Below are 20,512 nucleotides of genomic sequence, written 5' to 3'. Positions count from 1 at the left end.
GGCTGTACCTTCCATACTGCTTCTGAGAAAAGTCTTCTCATATGCATTTAGGATGAGTGGATAATGAGTGGATAGAACCAAGGTAATGTCCATTTTTTACCACCGAGGACCAGTTTGCAAACAAGTGTTTTAATTTGTACTTTTAAGTGCTGTCCTCTGGGAATACATTGTACATATTGTTGTATATGTTTTTTACCCAAATAAATTCAATTCAGAATGCGTTACATTTCACATGGGTTTACACGTGTATCAACCCGAAAGTCTTTAACTCTACAGAGCTCAGCGGTGAGCCCCCACCCACACTGCTATTTATGTAGGTTTAGTGATTCTCAGTGTGCTACTTCCTCTTCCTCTTCCCCTGGGGTGTGAATCCATTACTGGTACCACTCCTGCTGTTCTAACTCCCTGGAGGTGCATGGCAGGGACTCCCCATTGTTTGCTTGGTACTGCTAGTCTGACCTATTTGTGCTATCACAGCACTGTAACCCAGATCTTAACAAACATGCATGCTATCGCATCTTTATAGTACTGTAGCTACCTCACCTGCTCTCAAAGCACAGTAACCCATACCGTACAGTAAGGATGTCTCAGATACAGAGGAAGTTAAGTTATCGGGGGTATGGCCTTATCAATCTAGCAATTTGTCATATAGAGATTGTGCTGATATATTACAATGAATTGATTCATACAATGAATTGATTCTCACAATGAGTTGATTCATACATTCAAAATTCCCCCTTGTCTAAGAAGGTGAACTACAGTGTTTGTGAGTCATAAAGATGATGACGCTGATGATAACCGTCACATACTGTCGGTATTTTTGTCAATATGCCCGAAGACTTTCCGGGGGAGTAGTGGGACAGACAAACCGTTTCCACCCATTAAGAATTTCTTCAATATTTTCAGTGATGACGCAAGTGTCATTGAACCAGGCCTGAAACAGTGACAGATATCAATGCGATGCCGAAGGGAGCTCGTACAAGACAGTTTTGACAGTTTGAGTGAACAAAACCAAAGGGGATCAAGCCCTCCCTCAACTCTGTCATGTGGGGCGCAACAGGACAGACAGTAAGACAGACAGCTGTTTGGGAGAAAACATCCGGTCCATAGCATGCCTGGGGGTACATGTTAAAGAGCAAGGCCCATAGAGTCATGCAACATAGAGAAAACAACCTTCCGTTCTGTAAATAGGCATTTTCACAACCACATCAATAAAACAGAAGAACAATTCAACTCCTTTCCAGAGAAGAGAAAGAGGTGCCTGTTAAGTGTTGCGGTGACATAGTCATTCATAAGCGGTGGTTAGTTGGTTTAATAAGAGTAAAGTTACGCCTGCTCTGACTCTGAGCTTCTCAGTCAGTCCACCTGTGGCTCCAGTAGGCAGCCATCATGCAAGCAGGCATCAAGCAACAGTGATGGACAAGATACAGGGAGGAGAGAGAGAGAGAGAGAGAGAGAGAGAGAGAGAGAGAGAGAGAGAGAGAGAGAGAGAGAAGAGAGAGAGAGAGAGAGGATGAGAGGGAGGGAGGGAGAGATGGATGGAAAGAAAGTGAGAGAGAGTGAGAGAGAGACAGAGAGGAGGTCAAGGACTCAGGATATATAACTGTATTATTAGAGAGAGAGGCAGAGACATACAGTGTAGACAAGGAGGAGAGAAAGAGAAGGACGAACTGAGTTGCTGAGGCTGCACTCACCCGCTTGAACAGTCTATGGTCCATCAAGGGGCTTCGCATAAAAAGCAAAACAATACCAGACAGCTATTAGCACACAGTAGGCACTGTGAGGGAAGGAATTGGGGCGAGGAGAAGAGAGGTGGGGGCCAAATACAGTGGAGGGGAAGAGGGGGGTGTCTGAAGTGTTGTATATAACCCACCTAGACCTTTTATCAACCCCAAAATAAATCAAATAGACAAATGAAAACAGAGAACTGTCCCTCTCATCTGTGCAGACTCCTTCTCGCCATCTAACGTGTAGTAAACCATTCATATATCTTGCAAATCCCTACACTGAAAGAAGGTATGTATTTGGTAGTGTGTGTGTGTGAACATAACAAACACATTTGGAAACCCATAGGAGTTAGTGTTGTGGGCGGGGCTTACCTGTGGCGGCAGCGGCGTAGAAACCTCATGATCTTCCTGGCAGCCTGATCCTGCCTCTTGGAGAGCAGACTACTTCTACAACACACAAGACAAGAGGGAACACTGGCTTTTGAGAGGGTTCACAATGTTAAAAGATACTGTGGCTGTTTGAAGCTAGTGTAGTTTCACAATGCTTGTGCTCTTTTTCAACCACGCTTTTAACCTTGACTTCAGGAGATTCTGTTATAGCATGGATACTATCCTCTCCGGGGAAACTCAAGAGCCTTGGTGCCTTCATCAATGTAAAAGATATTTACAGAAGTCGTAGGTTCAAAATCTCAACCAATTACGCATGAACACAGAAGGCCACTACGATCCTAGGGACTGCAAATGGGACTGCGGTCGTTCGTTATAAATTGATTTCCCCAAGTGAAGTCTGCAAGGTTAAAGTGGCAGTCAGCAGTTGCCTTCTCCCCAACCCCGTTCCATAAAAAAAGCTGAGGGATGGGGCTGGAGAAATGTACCACTCTCAAATTCATAGATGGAGCTACGGGTCTGACCAAACCCTTAGTATAAAAATATTACTTTTGAGGGTATATAGAGTTTGTTAAATTGTACTTTGTTTACAGACATTGGCATAAAATAAGCTTATATTTTGGGTTCTGATGGGGTACGGCAGTTGAACTAAGCTCATGAGGCATTTATAAGTTCTATTCTTTAAGAACCATGGGTACATATCATTCATTTATAAGTTCTATTCTTTAAGAACCATGGGTACATATAATTCATTTATAAGTTCTATTCTTTAAGAACCATGGGTACATATCATTCATTTATAAGTTCTATTCTTTAAGAACCATGGGTACATATCATTCATTTATAAGTTCTATTATTTAAGAACCATGGGTACATATAATTCATTTATAAGTTCTATTCTTTAAGAACCATGGGTACATATCATTCATTTATAAGTTCTATTCTTTAAGAACCATGGGTACATATCATTCATTTATAAGTTCTATTCTTTAAGAACCATGGGTACATATCATTCATTTATAAGTTCTATTCTTTAAGAACCATGGGTACATATCATTCATTTATAAGTCCCAAAATAGATGTAACAACTGCAGACTGCCGCTATCCTGTAATGAGGCCCGCCTCCTGTATGTGTGTATTACTGTGTGTGTATCTGAGTGTGTGTCAATGCGATTAGCTACTTGAGTTTATGCTGCTGTATGTTCGTGTGTGTGTTATTTAATCAATAAGGCATGAGGGGGGTTTGTGGTATATGGCCAATATACCATGGCCAAGGGCTGTTCTTAAGCACGATGCAACGCGGAGTGCCTGGATACAGCTATCAGCCGTGGGATATTGGCCATATACCACAAACCCCTGAGTTGCCTTAATGCTATTATAAACTGTTTACCAACATAATGAGATTATGATTAGATTATAATTAAAATAAATGTTTTGTCATACCCGTAGCTGTCAGCCAATAAGCATTCAGGGCTCGAAACACCCAGTTTATAATGTGTATTTAACTACCTGAGTTTGTGTTGCTGTGTTTCAGTGTGAGTGTGCTACTGTGTGTGTGTTGTTGTGTTTCAGTGTGAGTGTGCTACTGTGTGTGTGTGTGTGTGTGTGTTGTTGTGTTTCAGTGTGAGTGTGCTACTGCGTGTGTGTGTGTTGTTGTGTGAGTGTCACGGATCCCCCCAGTACTACTGCTCATTCTGTTCACCAGTTCCGGAGGTCGACGTCACCGGCCTTCTAGGCTGCACTGAACTGTGTCATTACACACACCTGGTTCCACTGATTGCGTTTGCATAAATGTGCCTTTTGTTTCCCCATTGGGCTGTTGATTATTGTTCCCATGTCCATTGGGCTGTTGATTATTGTTCCCATGTCCATTGGGCTGTTGATTATTGTTCCCATGTCCATTGGGCTGTCGGTTATTGTTCCCATGTCCATTGGGCTGTTGATTATTGTTTCCATGTCCGTTGGGCTGTTGATTATTGTTCCCCTGTCCATTGGGCTGTTGATTATTGTTCCCATGTCCATTGGGCTGTCGATTATTGTTCCCATGTCCATTGGGCTGTTGATTATTGTTCCCATGTCCATTGGGCTGTTGATTATTGTTCCCCTGTCCATTGGGCTGTTGATTATTGTTCCCATGTCCATTGGGCTGTTGATTATTGTTCCCATGTCCATTGGGCTGTTGATTATTGTTTCCATGTCCATTGGCCGTGTGAGTACCTATGTGTTGGTGCAGCTGTTATGCTGCCTGCTTTATAGATTGTGTATTACGGGTATCGTGTCGTTCATCAAGGTTTACCCTCTCTCTTTTGTTTGGGTACAGCCCAGTGTTTTGTATACGTGTTTGTGTTGGGTGTATTAAAAACCCCTATTGTGTATTCCTGCGCCTGTCTGCAACATCCTTTATACCAGCGTGACAGTGTGTTTAGCTACCTGTGTGTGTGTGTGTGTGTGTGTTTGTGTATGTGTGTGTGTATACACATACCTGAGTTTATGTTGCACCAGGGCAGCGGCGGCTCCTCTGCGGTGGGGCCTGAGCCTGCCAAACTCCTTGTAGCCGCGGTAATACTGCTGGATCAGCACGGCCGCCCGCCTGCTCTGCTGGAACTTCCTCTGCTCCTGGTAGCTGCGGAACTTACTCTGGATAAGAATGGCGGCCTGCGTCATCTTCTTATAAAGTGCATACTGCCACCGAGACGACCAGAGAGAGGAGGAGACGGAGGGTCAGGAACAGGAGGTTTGGAAATGATGGCCTCAAATGCACACATCTCTTGTCTGATTCACACTCTATGGCCAAATCAAGTCAAGCCAAACTGGGCTGACCTCGTGACACATTCACTCTAGTTGCTGGAAAAGCCAGTATTGTTAAGGTTGGCCCTAGAGTGTGAATCAGGCACAATACTATATAACTGGACTTAGGAAAGGTGCTGATGTAGGTTGAGTATCAATATAACCAAGTCAAGTGAACTTAGGTTGCATTGTAAGCAATCTGAGACAGTGAAAATATGTTACCTTCAAGGCTATCCATGTAAGCTTGCAAACAAAGAAAATGTGAGATTGTGAATCACGAAGGCATGAACAAGGTTCAGTCTGCGCCTAGAAAAAGTTAAAGGCTTTCTAAAAATCCCTAATAAATGTACTGCATCTATCCACTGTCTGTAAGATAATGCAATATGTAAAAGCATCCAACTATTGAATCTCCATGTGTGTGCCCAGCCTACCTGTTTGTACTTCTTGTAACAACGCTGAATGACGGCCGCAGCTACTTCCTGTTGATCTCTGAATGGGCGCCCCTGTGAGAGAGTAGGAGAGGTCAGAGGTCAGAAGTCAAAGTATAGGAAGTGGCGTAGTCTATTATAGGGCGCCACGGCTCCCTGAGGTCTCTTCCTGGGCCCAGGGCCCTGGTGGCTGGAGGACAGAGGGAAGACCTGGGGTTGAGGAGGCTGGGGGAGAGGCTCCATCCTGGGCTGGGAGAGAAGAGAGGTAGGTGGTGGTGCCAGCCCAGAGTTCTTCTCCTCCCCAGTGTCAGCTGGCAGAGGGGTAGAACAGATGACAGTGAACGATAGTGAACAGTTTGAGACGTGGAAACTCATTAAAGCTAGCCATGGGGGGGGGGTAGCAAGGTGAGGCGTGGGGGAGCTGGGCAGGGTATGTGGAGCTGGTTAAGGACAGGAAGCAGCGGGCTCCACACACATATCATTTAAAGAGAGAGAGAAGAGAAAGGGAGAGAGAGCTTACAGGGAGCAGGGAAAAAGGAGCAGTGCAGTCTTTCCTTAAAGCAAGGCCATGCTCTGCTCAAAGCAGTCCTTTCCCATGCTGAAACCACAGGGACCACAGAGTTTGAGTGTGTCTTAGTGAGACACGCACAGAGAGAGGTAGATATGAGTGTTAATTAACACAATCCATTGATGATTACTGGGTGAGGGTCCTCACAGCAAAGATAGTGTCTTGTGCACTCAGCACACTCCGACACAGACCAGGACGTAGCTTTGCTCATATAGCAACGTTTCCAGATTCAAGGGACCCATTCATCATTTCACCTGATAACATTAAGGTCAACACCACATCAACATAGAGTGCTAGTCCTAACAGAGATGCTGTACTTTGTTTTGGACAGCAGGTATGATACTGTGTGTGGTACCTCATCCAGGCCTGTACCTTGTACTTGCGGAAGGCAGTTTGGACTAGACGGGCGGCCTCGTACAGCTCCCTCTGCTCGGGGTCGGACAGGGTGAGCTGGGCCAGGTCTCTCTCCACCTTGCTGTTGGAGGCCTGGAGGAACTCGCTCCAGTCGGCCGGGGGGCAGGGTGGGCCTCCCCATGGACCCCTCCCTCAGGGGAGACCCCCCTGGGCTGGAGGACGGAGCGAGAGGTCCACTGTACAGAGATCTGGAGGAAGACAGAGGGAGGGGCAGGGGGTTGGAGGTGACAGTTTAAAAAGTAATCAGCTAAATATTGTTGTCAGAAAATGTAGTACCAATACACTACTGCTATGCCATGCACAGGAAATCTTCTGCAAAACATTTATGGTCAGTTTCCCAGATCAGAGTTAAACCTACATATTCTCCATTGAGAATGCCTTTTAGACTAGGTATAGACTTAATCTGGGTACAGAAAACCAGACCAGATCACATTCAGTCCAGAGTGTGGCTCTGCTGTGTTTCTCACCGTAGATGTATAATGCTGGGCAGCTGTTCCACGTCTCCGAGGTAACTGGCCAACCAGCTCATGGTGTTGCTGACCCCAGTACTGTCCAGGGGCACCCCGTCCAGGGCCACAAAGTTCTCCCTCTTGATCCTCTCTGGGGTCGCCTCAATGATGTGCTCTGCCAGAGTCATCATGTTGTCCTGCAGGGGGAGAATCCCCCAGGATTGAGTATACTGCAGATCACACGCTTAGCACATTGATACCTTATTGTCTGTCGGTTCGTTCCGTTGCTTTACAATGACGTGCTTTTTGGTTCCGGTGCATCACAATGTGGCAGGAAGGATGAGTCATTACATCCCCATTTCATCTTAGATGTTTCCACATTATGAGTTTGCAAGTTTAGAATGACTTCTAAGAAACACTGAACATTAAACATGACAACGATCGTGACAATGACTATGAAGACGATGGTTGTTATTGTTGTGCCTCCCTCGCTCTGCCCCTCATCTCCCAGCCTCAGTCTCAGGGTGACTGTGATGGATGACAGAGGGCTCTCTTGGCTGTGAGAGCCGATCAATGGATGGAGTTTATTATGTGGTGATGGAGGCCCACACACTGCCGGGGAGGCCTGTGTATGTGGGTGTGTGTGTTGACTTCACACGTCAGGGGATCCAGTGGCCCAACAGATCTGCCAGCGGTCAATCACATCTTCTTGTCAGGTATATTCACTGGTAGTGCAGATCTATAGACGTGAGGTCGATACTATGACGTGCTATGGATAGTGTTGTCTGGTAAACAAGTGTGAATGTACGTGCAATGAGCAGGCCAATAGACAGGGTTGGCAGTGGAGTGAGTGGTAAACATTAGAGTCACTGTCTTGAGTGAATATATGGTAAAAAAGCAACTATCTCCAGTAAAGATATGATAAAGAGTAACTAGAGTAAAGAGACAGTAGAGAGTAGGGTGAGTTAACTGACCTGCAGGTCATTCATCTGTGTCATACAGTCCTGGTTCTCCAGATCTTCTCTGTAGGACAGCAGCTCAGTGCTCACCATCTCTCTCTCAGCTATCACCAGCATGTTCCCCAGCTGTTCCCTCTGTCTCAGCCTGCTAGCCAGCTTCTCCTTTCCCAGGCTGCTGCCCCCAGAGCCCCCCGAGCCCTTCCTGCCTGAGCCCCCACTGGAGAAACCCTCCCTGGAGCGCCACTTGGTTCCTCCGGATTCTCCAGCACTTGCCCCACCGGAGAGGCTCTTGTCTGGGCTGAGGCCCTCATGGGACAGGCTCTTGGGGCTGAAGGACAGCTTGTGTAGCTGCTGCTGCTCCAGGCTCAGTGGGACTGACATGGCCTTGTCGGGCCGGGCCTGGAACATCTCTGGGTTTGGCTTGTGTTTCTTGGCCAGGGGCAGATCTCGCTGGCACTCACTGCTGTAGTAGTTGGAGGGCTCGGATCGCGGCCTTCTCAAGTCTGCAGAAGGGATACAAGATACTATTTTCAAGACATTTAAACAAACAATATATCCAAAATGTTTTTGTCTAAAGCTCTTATCTATTGTCCCTTTACCCCACTGATACCAGTGTGGGGCCTCAGTTACTGCCTCTCCTGTCCCCCAGTCTGCTCTGACCTGGGTTGAGGTTGCTCGAGGTGGCCGTGGTGGAGCCTCCTTTCTTCCCGCCGGGCGCCATCACGCCGTCGCTGGCCCATGTGACCATCCAGCTGTCTGAGGTGGGAGCGTCGTGGGGGGGTGGGGGAGAAGGACATGCGTGTGGTGGGGGGCAGAGGTGCAGGGGGCTGCTGTTCCTCTCTCTGCAGCTGCTCCAGACACTCGGCCAGCTTGGTGTGGCCGCGGGAGCGGGCGATGGACAAGGGCAGGCGTCCCAAGGAGTCAGGGATGGCCAGGGCCCGTCGGTCCCATTTATACAGGACCACTGCCGCTTCCAGGTGACCTAGGGCACACGCCCACATCTGGAGAAAAGACAGCAGTGGCACAGGTCACAGGTCACAGGTCAGAGGAAAGGTGCCAGCATGCCTGTGGTAACTTAACATTCTTGGAAAAGTTCATCTTACAATTGAATGATTTATGAAAGTCTGCAGCGTTTGAAAGGCTTTATGGAAGACTCCTACAGTGGTTTCACGAGATACAGCTCTCTATATCTTACCAGAGGGGTGCAGGAGAAGTGGTCCACATTGAGGGGATCGACCTCCAACTCCAGGTCAATGCTGTCTGCATGCTTGGTGCTGTTGGAGGAGAGAACAGAACACTGTACTCCCAGACTACCTCTGGCTAAAACACAACATTATCCACATAAAGTTTTCATCTATTTACAATTTTTGAATACAGTATTTCCTGGTCCTAAACCAGTTCCATAATATATATTTATATGTCCCAAGGTCTCTCTGTATATTACTTTGATAAACAGACAATCAGAGGTGTCTGAGGTTCTCACTCACCGCCACTTGATGAGTGTCTGGATGAGGGTGGCGTAGCCCTGCCCAGCGGCCAGGTGGAGCAGGGTCATGCCCCTGAAGGTCTTGGAGTGGATTAGGTGTTTGGACTTGGCCCAGCAGGCCCGGTTCATCATCTTCTCACACACCACCACCACACGGCTCTCAAAGCTGCTGCCCGCCTGACCCTGCCCTGACACACACTGACAACACACACAAACACAACAAGTGTTACTTTCAACTACAACACCAACACTTTACAACACCTGACTTCTCAAACAGAAACAGACAGTACTTTTTTTGAATATATCACAAAGCCATTTGCTCCATCAATGAAATAGTGCATTTCCTACAGTATTATCTACTTTACCTGTGTCTGGCTGTTGTGACCACCACCACCACCTCCTCCTCCTCCACCTGCTCCTGCTCCCCCTCCTCCTCCTGCACCTCCTCCGCTGCCCTGCTGGTGATGGGAGGCCATCTCTGCCATCCGTCTCTCCATCTGCTCCAGGCGCTCCAGGATGGACATTCTGAACTGGTTATCTGCAACATAGACACATACACACGTCAGCATCCATAGACCTACAGTATGGTCATCAGTGACACCCAGTACTATGGTGCCATATGGTGCCTATGAAGGCATCTGTATCAATCGGAAGGTATCTGCAACCAAGACACATGAACACGTCGAAACACATCAGTCATTAACTTCAGCACCACTGTTGCCTTTACTTAAATAACCTTTAAGGCCCATCAATCTTGTGCTAATTGCTGCATGCACACTAATTCAGTCATTCATAAAAACACTTTTTTCCTCTAGTAATCTGGACTGGATGATTGACCAGGGAGTGGATGGAGGCTTGGTGAAAGTGTCTGCTCGCTCGCTCGCGCACGCACGCATACACACACACGCACACACACACACGCACGCATACACGCACACACACACACACACACGCGGTCTTAGACACCCTCTGAGGAGAGTCTGCAGATGGACTCTCTCTCCTACTGATGAACTAACTCTAGCCCATTATGACTGAGTTTATCATTCCTGCTGTGTTCTGCCTCTCTTGGCCGCATAACACTACCTTTGGCTTATATGGTAGGAGGGGCTGAGAGCCACTGTTTAAAATCACTCAACAAGCACTCGTCCATAGTCCTTGAGAAAGGCTTTCCATAGATAGACAGATAGAGGCTATTAGGCTGTACAGTTACTAAATGCAAATAGTTTTCCAACCATGAGCAGCGTTAACCAACAGATCTATAACCTGGACTGAACGAAATGCTTCTGGAATTACGGTTCAAAACATAATACATGCTGAGTCATTTAAAAGTGCTGAATGCCATAACAATGAATTACAAGCATACAGAACATTGCATGCATACAGTGTATTTTATGCTTGAAGCCACACAAGTCAAATCAAATGATGATGAACAACGAGTGGGTAGTGGGTAGTGGGTAATGGGTAGTGGGTAATGGGTAGTGGGTAATGGGTAGTGGGTAATGGTTGGAGTAGGACTGCTCTCCATCAGTTGACCTGCAGTTAGTGTGCTTTAGTCACTTACACCAACATAGAGAAGAGAGCTCTATGTTCAAACACACGTACACACGGACGCACACATCCACACACACAGACAGACACACACATGCACACACATCCACACACACACACACACACACACACACATACGCACACACTCGCATGCACACTCGCACACAAACGCACACACACAGACCGTGGGATGGGATGGGCACAGGAGTAGGGAAGGCAGTAGGTCCATTGCAGAAGGGAAGGCAGGTAGGGCAGGCAGTAGGGAAGGCAGGTAGGGAAAGCAGTAGGGAAGGCAGGCAACGGGAAAGGAAGTAGGGAAGGCAGTAGGGAATTCAGTAGGGAAGGCGAAGGCAGGTAGGGAAGGCAGGCAGGGAAGGCAGTAGGGAAGGGCAGGCAGGGAGGGCAGTAGGGAAGGCAGGTAGGGAAGGCAGTAGGGAAGGGCAGGCAGGGAAGGCAGTAGGGAAGGCAGTAGGGAAGGTAGGTAGGGAATGCAGGTAGGGAAGGCAGTAGGGAAGGCAGTAGGGAAGGCAGGTAGGGAAGGCAGTAGGGAAGGCAGGTAGGGAAGGCAGGTAGGGAAGGCAGTAGGGAAGGCAGTAGGGAAGGCAGGTAGGGCAGGCAGTAGGGAAGGCAGGTAGGGAAGACAGTAGGGAAGGCAGTAGGGAAGGCAGGTAGGGAAGGCAGGTAGGGAAGGCAGTAGGAACACTGCATTAGCATTTCTCATTTAGCCACAGTGAGGCTGTTTCTGTGGCAACCTGCTACGGAGCGGTAACTAAGCGACAGGAATATGCCTGTGTGTGTATGGTTCCTCCCTCCCCGCGGCATTGGCTTATTGATGAATGGGAAGAGGAAGACTCGGAGCACGAGTACAAAACAGGTCAGAAAATCCCACAATGGAAAAAATACAAACACACATACATGTACATCCATTCTCCATCACTACGTTATGATAACGGTCGTACATTATCTCCCTGAGGGGACCCTGCAGTAACAATGTAATGACTCCCTAAGTGGAGAGCTGCCACAGCAGGGTCCTTGTGCCATTTACACTACAGCGTTTCCTGGCAGTCAGTCTCAGGCAGAAGCTCTCCGCCCTTCAGGGAGTGAATGTCATGCTTGTGTTCACTATAAGTCAAGTAATTGTTACTGTTAAAGGAAAAAACATACAGCCAATGGCCAGTAAATGACTTCTATCACCGATGATGTGTAGTCGATCTAGAAAATCCAATGGATGTTCATCCCACATACACACCATCCTTATGTCTCTCCCCAGCTCCACCTCCACCATAGTGATAGCTTTCTTCACCTCTCCATAGGTGGCTAAGGGCAAAGTGCTGATGAGGGCTGCAGAGGTACCATACCCAGACCATATCCTAGTGGTAGGAGGGGGGAGGTAAGGGTCAGAGGGGTTAAGTAGGTCACAGCCCTGCAGCATTTCTAGCCACCAGGGTTATGCTCTCTGAGAGAGGAAGGATGGGAGAGCGGGGGAGAGAGACGGTGGCGAGGGCAGGAGGAGAGGACTTAGCGGCAGCAGCAAGCCTGGCTGACATGTCTTTGTTCAGACCCAGTGCTGCAGTGTGCTGCAGTGCAGATGATGTCATCTCCACCTGCTGGCTGCTGCTCTGAATGCGATGCACGTATACTGCAGAGGGAGGAGGGAGGGAGCACAGAGCGGGAGGGATGGATGGAGGGAGGGAGCACAGAGCGGGAGGGAGGGATGGAGGGAGGGAGCACAGAGCGGGAGGGAGGGATGGAGGGAGGGAGCACAGAGCGGGATGGATGGAGGGAGGGAGCACAGAGCGGGAGGGATGGATGGAGGGAGGGAGCACAGAGCGGGAGGGAGGGATGGATGGAGGGAGCACAGAGCGGGATGGATGGAGGGAGGGAGCACAGAGCGGGAGGGATGGATGGAGGGAGGGAGCACAGAGCGGGAGGGAGGGATGGAGGGAGGGAGCACAGAGCGGGAGGGAGGGATGGATGGAGGGAGCACAGAGCGGGAGGGATGGATGGAGGGAGCACAGAGCGGGATGGATGGAGGGAGGGAGCACAGAGCGGGAGGGATGGATGGAGGGAGGGAGCACAGAGCGGGAGGGAGGGATGGAGGGAGGGAGCACAGAGCGGGAGGGAGGGATGGAGGGAGGGAGCACAGAGCGGGAGGGATGGATAGAGGGAGGGAGCACAGAGCGGGAGGGAGGGATGGATGGAGGGAGCACAGAGCGGGATGGATGGAGGGAGGGAGCACAGAGCGGGAGGGATGGATGGAGGAGGGAGCACAGAGCGGGATGGATGGAGGGAGGGAGCACAGAGCGGGAGGGATGGATGGAGGGAGGGAGCACAGAGCGGGAGGGAGGGATGGAGGGAGGGAGCACAGAGCGGGAGGGAGGGATGGAGGGAGGGAGCACAGAGCGGGAGGGATGGATGGAGGGAGGGAGCACAGAGCGGGATGGATGGAGGGAGGGAGCACAGAGCGGGAGGGATGGAGGGAGGGAGCATGCATCCAGCCAAACAGAACTACAACAACACTCTAACATCACCAACAGCCTCCCTTGTGCCTTGTTCCTCCCTCTCTTGACAGTGTGTAATAGAAGACGTCTACACGGGTCACTAAGGCTGCAGCGACACAGCTCTGACTGACAGGGAGCCTGGCACATCATATGAACAGTAGCTGACTAATCACTTACCCCCAGAAAACACATGCAGACATGTATTAGCTGACAAACAGGAGCTGCTCAAACTGGGTTTGTGTGTTTGAGTGAACAACGGTTTTGTTTCAAATCAAATGAAGGACAGGCCAACATATTCTCATTCTACATGCTGCTTCATCCTATAAAGCTACGGTGGACAGTTTGAAATACACTACATAACCCCTTAAATGGTTAAGTGAGAAGGGAACAAAAGCACTAGCATAATCACTTCAGGTATAGTCTAAAGCTTCTAGTAATGTGTATGAGAACTTGAGCCACAGGTTTGGAGCAGCACAGTAGAGGACAGCTCACTGTCCTAGCTGAGGGGCATGAGGACAGGCCACTATCTATTTCACTGCAGATACACACTGCCCAGGTTGAGAAGGTGCAAGACAGATATACACACACACACAAACGCGCCAACACACTAACTATGTGATAGACCGTGAAAACTAGGTACAAGCACTTATTTGCAGTAAATTAGCTCTCAATGTATAATGTAGTAGCATGGAGTGGAAGGTACATGGATGCCAGGCTAACAATACTGAGTTACAATGGTCTGGATGCCAGGCTAACAATACTGAGTCACAATGATCTGGATGCCAGGCTAACAATACTGAGTCACAATGATCTGGATGCCAGGCTAACAATACTGAGTCTCAATGGTCTGGATGCCAGGCTAACAATACTGAGTCACAATGATCTGGATGCCAGGCTAACAATACTGAGTCTCAATGGTCTGAATGCCAGGCTAACAATACTGAGTTACAATGTTCTGGATGCCAGGCTAACAATACTGAGTCTCAATGGTCTGGATGCCAGGCTAACAATACTGAGTCCCAATGGTCTGGATGCCAGGCTAACAATACTGAGTCTCAATGGTCTGGATGCTAGGCTAACAATACTGAGTTACAATGTTCTGGATGCCAGGCTAACAATACTGAGTCACAATGGTCTGGATGCCAGGCTAACAATACTGAGTCTCAATGGTCTGGATGCCAGGCTAACAATACTGAGTCTCAATGGTCTGGATGCCAGGCTAATAATACTGAGTCACAATGGTCTGGATGCCAGGCTAACAATACTGAGTCACAATGATCTGGATGCCAGGCTAACAATACTGAGTCTCAATGATCTGGATGCCAGGCTAACAATACTGAGTCACAATGATCTGGATGCCAGGCTAACAATACTGAGTCTCAATGGTCTGGATGCCAGGCTAACAATACTGAGTCACAATGATCTGGATGCCAGGCTAACAATACTGAGTCTCAATGGTCTGAATGCCAGGCTAACAATACTGAGTCTCAATGGTCTGGATGCCAGGCTAACAATACTGAGTCACAATGATCTGGATGCCAGGCTAACAATACTGAGTCACAATGGTCTGGATGCCAGGCTAACAATACTGAGTCTCAATGGTCTGGATGCCAGGCTAACAATACTGAGTCCCAATGGTCTGGATGCCAGGCTAACAATACTGAGTCTCAATGGTCTGGATGCCAGGCTAACAATACTGAGTTACAATGTTCTGGATGCCAGGCTAACAATACTGAGTCACAATGGTCTGGATGCCAGGCTAACAATACTGAGTCTCAATGGTCTGGATGCCAGGCTAACAATACTGAGTCTCAATGGTCTGGATGCCAGGCTAATAATACTGAGTCACAATGATCTGGATGCCAGGCTAACAATACTGAGTCTCAATGGTCTGGATGCCAGGCTAATAATACTGAGTCTCAATGGTCTGGATGCCAGGCTAACAATACTGAGTCTCAATGGTCTGGATGCCAGGCTAACAATACTGAGTCTCAATGGTCTGGATGCCAGACTAACAATACTGAGTCTCAATGGTCTGGATGCCAGGCTAACAATACTGAGTTACAATGTTCTGGATGCCAGGCTAACAATACTGAGTCTCAATGGTCTGGATGCCAGGCTAACAATACTGAGTCTCAATGGTCTGGATGCCAGGCTAGCAATACTGAGTCACAATGATCTGGATGCCAGGCTAACAATACTGAGTCACAATGGTCTGGATGCCAGGCTAACAATACTGAGTCTCAATGGTCTGGATGCCAGGCTAACAATACTGAGTCACAATGATCTGGATTTAGAGCAGAAGTGTCAGCTGACACCTTCCTCCTCACACACCAACCTGTGGGTCCGTTAATGCCACTCAACCACTGTTCTACAGCTGGACCCCATCATTATCTTTATGTGACTACTGTAGCAAACCCCTAAATGTACTGATCTAGAAAGGCTGGGTCCAACCTCTGTGTGAATATGGTAGCAAACCACCACATGTAGTCTAATAGACAAGCTGTGGCTATAGCAAACCCCCGCATGTTCAGTAGTTAAAAAGACTGTGGTCCTACCACCCTCAGAGTCTGTGACTGTGCAGCATATTCTCCTGATTGACAGAAGCTGGTATTTGTGTCTGTCTAAAGGAAGAGGTTGCTAGGCCATCTGGCACAGGCTCACACAGCTGGGACCCATGGGTACACTGATAATCAAAAGCTAAGTTGCCTTCTTTCTTTGGCATAATGACCAGCTTTGTTAGTTCTGTCCATTGTGGAGGGTTTCTTTAATAGGGTTTCCTCTTCCTTCAGCTTGTAATGGGTTTATGTGCAGTATTCTTTCTCCTGGACAGAGTGTAGGAAATTGATGAGAGGTTTGAAAAGACCAAAAGTTAAGACTACAGAAATAAGTTCATTTTCTTAATTTGTTTGAGGAGAGTGCATTTATCTGAAAACATTGACCCCACAAATGTGTCAGCTTGACCCAACAAAGAAACAACAACAAGGGTCGTCATGGGTCAAAATTAGAAGAACACCAGACCTTTCCTATTATGAACACTACATAGATGGAATCTGATGTCCTGTAGTGATTATCGCACGTTAACGTTTTTGTGTCATGAATATTGTTCTGGAGGCAGCTCTGCAGAGTGGTCACTAGTTGGCACAGCCACAAAGTCATAAATTCATATTTTAAACCGAACCTTAACCACACTGCTAACCCTACTGCCTAACCTTAAATGAAGACCAAAAATACATTTTTTCCATTAATCTTTACAATATAGTCCATTTTTACTTTGGAGCTGACCCATCTAGCAGAAATAGCTCAGTTCTGCCTCAAGGACAAGACTCATCCCAATAAACATCTACCTGCGTGATTATAGGGCTCAATGAGAGGAAAAGTGCAGTCTATTGATGCAGCTTTTATTGTTTATTATTATTATTTATTTTATTATTGTAATTGTAATGTTGCTTTATGTTATGCTCTATATTATTATGGGGTGGCGGTTGCCCCGAGGTTAGAGATGCGTGCCAGCAACCGGAGGGTTACCGGTTCGGATTCCACTGCTGATGGGGGTAAAAATCTGGCGGGGTTGAGCCTGCAACCAGAAGAGTTCCCTTGAGCAAGAAACTCATCTGCTCATTGGGCATTGCACCAGCCTCTCCAACCTAATGTGTGTGTGTGTGTGTGTGTGTGTGCGTGAGTGCGTGTGCGTGTCGGGGGGGTGAATCAAAGCAGAAGCAGATAAAAACAGAAGACACATTCCCATCTCGAGTGGACTAATAAAGTTTATCCATCTCTAACCTGGTTCGTAACCCCCCGGGACCTTCATCGCACATGAATTCTGCAGGAGAAAATCCATGTTGCATCGATTGCACAGTAATGGTTAACAAGTACAGTATATATCAGCAGAAAACCAGGAAGTAGGCTTCTCACCTTCTCTCGCAACACATTAGTATTGACTAACGTAAAGCAACAAGTTTAGCTGAGGCTTTTCCTCTATCGTTGTATAATTCAGATAGAATCGGATCATTCATGCAACAGGGTTCTTCTACACTCTACAGGATTCTTCATTACATAACAATAGAGGGGCATACAGCTGCAACAAAAAGCCGATGGATGCTTTATACTTCAGACATAAGCCTGTTGAGCGACTCCTAATATGACAGTCCCGCTTGGCAAGGTTGGAAATAAGCTAACCATGCGCCTGACCTCACGGCATCAGTCCAGCTCCAGAGGTGAAGCAGCTCAATTTCAATTCAACGTGAAGACTGACGAGGCACTCTATATTTCAGACTGCTCTGCTCTCACAAGCCAGTGAACTGCCACGAGAAGAGACGACAAAGGGGAATTACGGCTTGGTATCTGTTATTACAGGAAATGACAAACGTCTGCTGTGCTAATTACTACACAAAACCTATGATGATATCAAACGTGCACTGTAGAGTGTAGCACAGATGGTATCACACTAGACCTGTACACGTACGGCGATGTCCGAAAGTATTGACACCCTTGATAACGATGAGCAATAATGACTGTATACAATCTATAGTTCAAATACTGAGCTATATTGTATGCTCAAAAAAATTGGGGAAATTACATTATTTTATGCTAATAATATTGCTCGGAGAAAGAGATTTTGTTTAACAAGAAATAAACAATCTAAAAAAAAAATAGGAGTCAAAATGATTGACACCCCTAAAGATTCTTAGAAATAAAGTAGTCAAAAGTTTGGTATTTGGTTCCATATTCCTAGCACGCACATCAAGCTTGTGGCTCTACAAAATTGTTGGATGCATTTGCAGTTCGTTTTGGTTGTGTTTCAGATTATTTTGTGCCCAATAGAAATTCATGGTAAATAATGTATTATGTAATTTTGAATTCACTTTTATTTTAAATAAGAATAGAATATGTTTCTAAACACTTCTTCATTCATGTGGATACTACCCATGATTACAGATAATCCTGAATGAATTGTGAATAATGATGAGTGCGAAAGTTACACTGAGGGTCAAAGATCATACCCCCAAGACATGCTAACCTCCCCTGTTATAGTTAATGGTGAGAGGTTAGCATGTCTTGTGGTTATAATCTTTGACCCTCTGTAACTAACCCTACAGTGTCCTATTCATAACAGCAGGAAAATGCTATCCTAAAGAAGACACATGGAATGACACTATGATAAATGACAACACAATACCCTTATGCAGCATGTATGAAGGCACAGCTCACACTTGTTAGTCAGCTAAACAGAAGCAATTTCTTAATCTTTCTTAAAATGTTTGGATTGTATCGCTAGATATTACTGTACTGTTGGAGCTAGAAACATAAGCATTTCTCTGCACCTGTGATAATATCTGCAAAACGGCGTGCGCAACCAATACACATTGATTTGATTTAAATCACTGCATGTTTCACAGCAATGTAAAGTCACCTGTCTGTGTCAGTAATAGTTCTGACTTGTGGTATGATATGACAGCATCTTGGTAAGTAATAGTCCCCCACTGCTATGTGTTGGAAACACACAACTATTGACAGTACACTGTGCTCAGCCTGAGTAAACGGTAACAGTAAGGGGTTAGCTATTCATATTTACCAACAACTATAACTTATGCTAGAGCTATTGAAGAGGCACACAGACACATTGGATAAAAAACGTTTTATGTGTGGGAACTTGAATTGGGTTATCACAAATTGCCTTAAGGGGAGGCAAAGAGAGAAGACACAAATTGCCTTAAGGGGAGGCAAAGAGAGAAGACACAAATTGCCTTAAGGGGATGCAAAGAGAGAAGATACAAATTGCCTTAAGGGGATGCAAAGAGAGAAGATACAAATTGCCTTAAGGGGATGCATAGAGAGAAAACACAAATTGCCTTAAGGGGATGCATAGAGAGAAGACACAAATTGCCTTAAGGGGATGCATAGAGAGAAGACACAAATTGCCTTAAGGGGATGCAAAGAGAGAAGATACAAATTGCCTTAAGGGGATGCAAAGAGAGAAGATACAAATTGCCTTAAGGGGATGCAAAGAGAGAAGACACAAATTGCCTTAAGGGGATGCAAAGAGAGAAGATACAAATTGCCTTAAGGGGATGCATAGAGAGAAGATACAAATTGCCTTAAGGGGATGCAAAGAGAGAAGACACAAATTTCCTTAAACGTAATGCATAAAGAGAAGAAACAAATGAGTCATGTTCTCCAAAAAGCCAATTCCTCCCTCCACAGGTTCCATTTCTGTAAAGCCATGCCCAGAGGCTGGCCATTCCCAGGTAAGCATTTCCACTTCACTGGAGCTGCTCTCATTCTATCAACCATTTCTGAAAAGACAAACTCCTGCAGCAGTACATTATTACAATTGCATTTGAAACAAACTACGGTAGGCACATTATAATAGCTTCTCTGGTTTCTGTGTTGCTATCATTAGTTTAACAAGAATTGACATCTGCCAATGTCCTACAGGATAAACTGACTGCAACATGCCACTCTGAAGTTCTGTTCTACTTTTCACATAGTCAATACATGCAGTCATGTGACACCAACTCGACAGGGCTTTTTAGAGGGTAAAGAACATATCTTTTTTTGCAGAGGGGGAGAGTAATAGGCTACATTCGGAGTTTACATTCAAATCAACAGACTTGTTACAGTTATTAAACATGACGGGAAGAGCTAAAATAACATGATAATAAGTGAACTGCATACTTTTCGCAAATAGACGCGCGCTAATGTCGCTGTCCAACGACCCGTGGTGCTGAAGACGTTCTTGCAGACTTTACAGAATAAGCAACGCGAGCGCTCATTTTGCTATCCACTGCATCGTGTTTCTTAAATTCAAAAGCAAGTTGACCAGGAGGACTTACAGCAGGCTACCTTTTGCGTGCTTACTTGATGCTAGAAAACTAATGAATAGTAACTGACTTATTTAGTTCTCGCGTGCTCATAATACAGACCATACAACGAGACAAAACCAGTTTCACAACTGTGGCATGTTGTAAGATGCATATGATTTAGCGACCGAAGCTAAAAAGATGGCATGACCGAACAACAGGATGCGACAGCCACCTAGCCTGACTCCTCGATACTTTTAAATCACACGATCAACAAGAGGGGGGAAATGCGCTATTAGAAACCCGTGAAAAGCTATTTAGTAACAAAACCCTTCTGCAGAATATCGCTGAAGCCATGAGACAAACTATTTGAAGTGTCCAGTCATCAAAAAGGCATCTCTAGTAGTTGTATCCTAACAACTTCCTTCACCTACACGTGAAAGCATCACCGCCTG

General features: G+C 46.6%; 1 protein-coding gene across 1 annotated transcript in view; it reads right to left on the bottom strand.

Annotated features, from left to right (window-relative positions):
- The window catches only part of LOC115102345 (calmodulin-binding transcription activator 1-like), a 129,520-nt gene that overhangs the window by 5,189 nt on the left and 103,819 nt on the right, over positions 1 to 20,512 (bottom strand). The window contains 13 exon segments of the mRNA XM_065006054.1: positions 1,695 to 1,725; positions 2,100 to 2,174; positions 4,597 to 4,796; positions 5,333 to 5,404; positions 6,270 to 6,411; positions 6,413 to 6,499; positions 6,779 to 6,957; positions 7,735 to 8,222; positions 8,380 to 8,497; positions 8,499 to 8,720; positions 8,915 to 8,993; positions 9,207 to 9,403; positions 9,571 to 9,743. Coding sequence (XP_064862126.1) covers positions 1,695 to 1,725; positions 2,100 to 2,174; positions 4,597 to 4,796; positions 5,333 to 5,404; positions 6,270 to 6,411; positions 6,413 to 6,499; positions 6,779 to 6,957; positions 7,735 to 8,222; positions 8,380 to 8,497; positions 8,499 to 8,720; positions 8,915 to 8,993; positions 9,207 to 9,403; positions 9,571 to 9,743 — 2,063 coding nt within the window.

Source organism: Oncorhynchus nerka, linkage group LG20 (genome assembly GCF_034236695.1).
Source record: "Oncorhynchus nerka isolate Pitt River linkage group LG20, Oner_Uvic_2.0, whole genome shotgun sequence".
Lineage (NCBI taxonomy): Eukaryota > Metazoa > Chordata > Actinopteri > Salmoniformes > Salmonidae > Oncorhynchus > Oncorhynchus nerka.
This window is presented reverse-complemented; position numbering and strand designations above follow the sequence as displayed.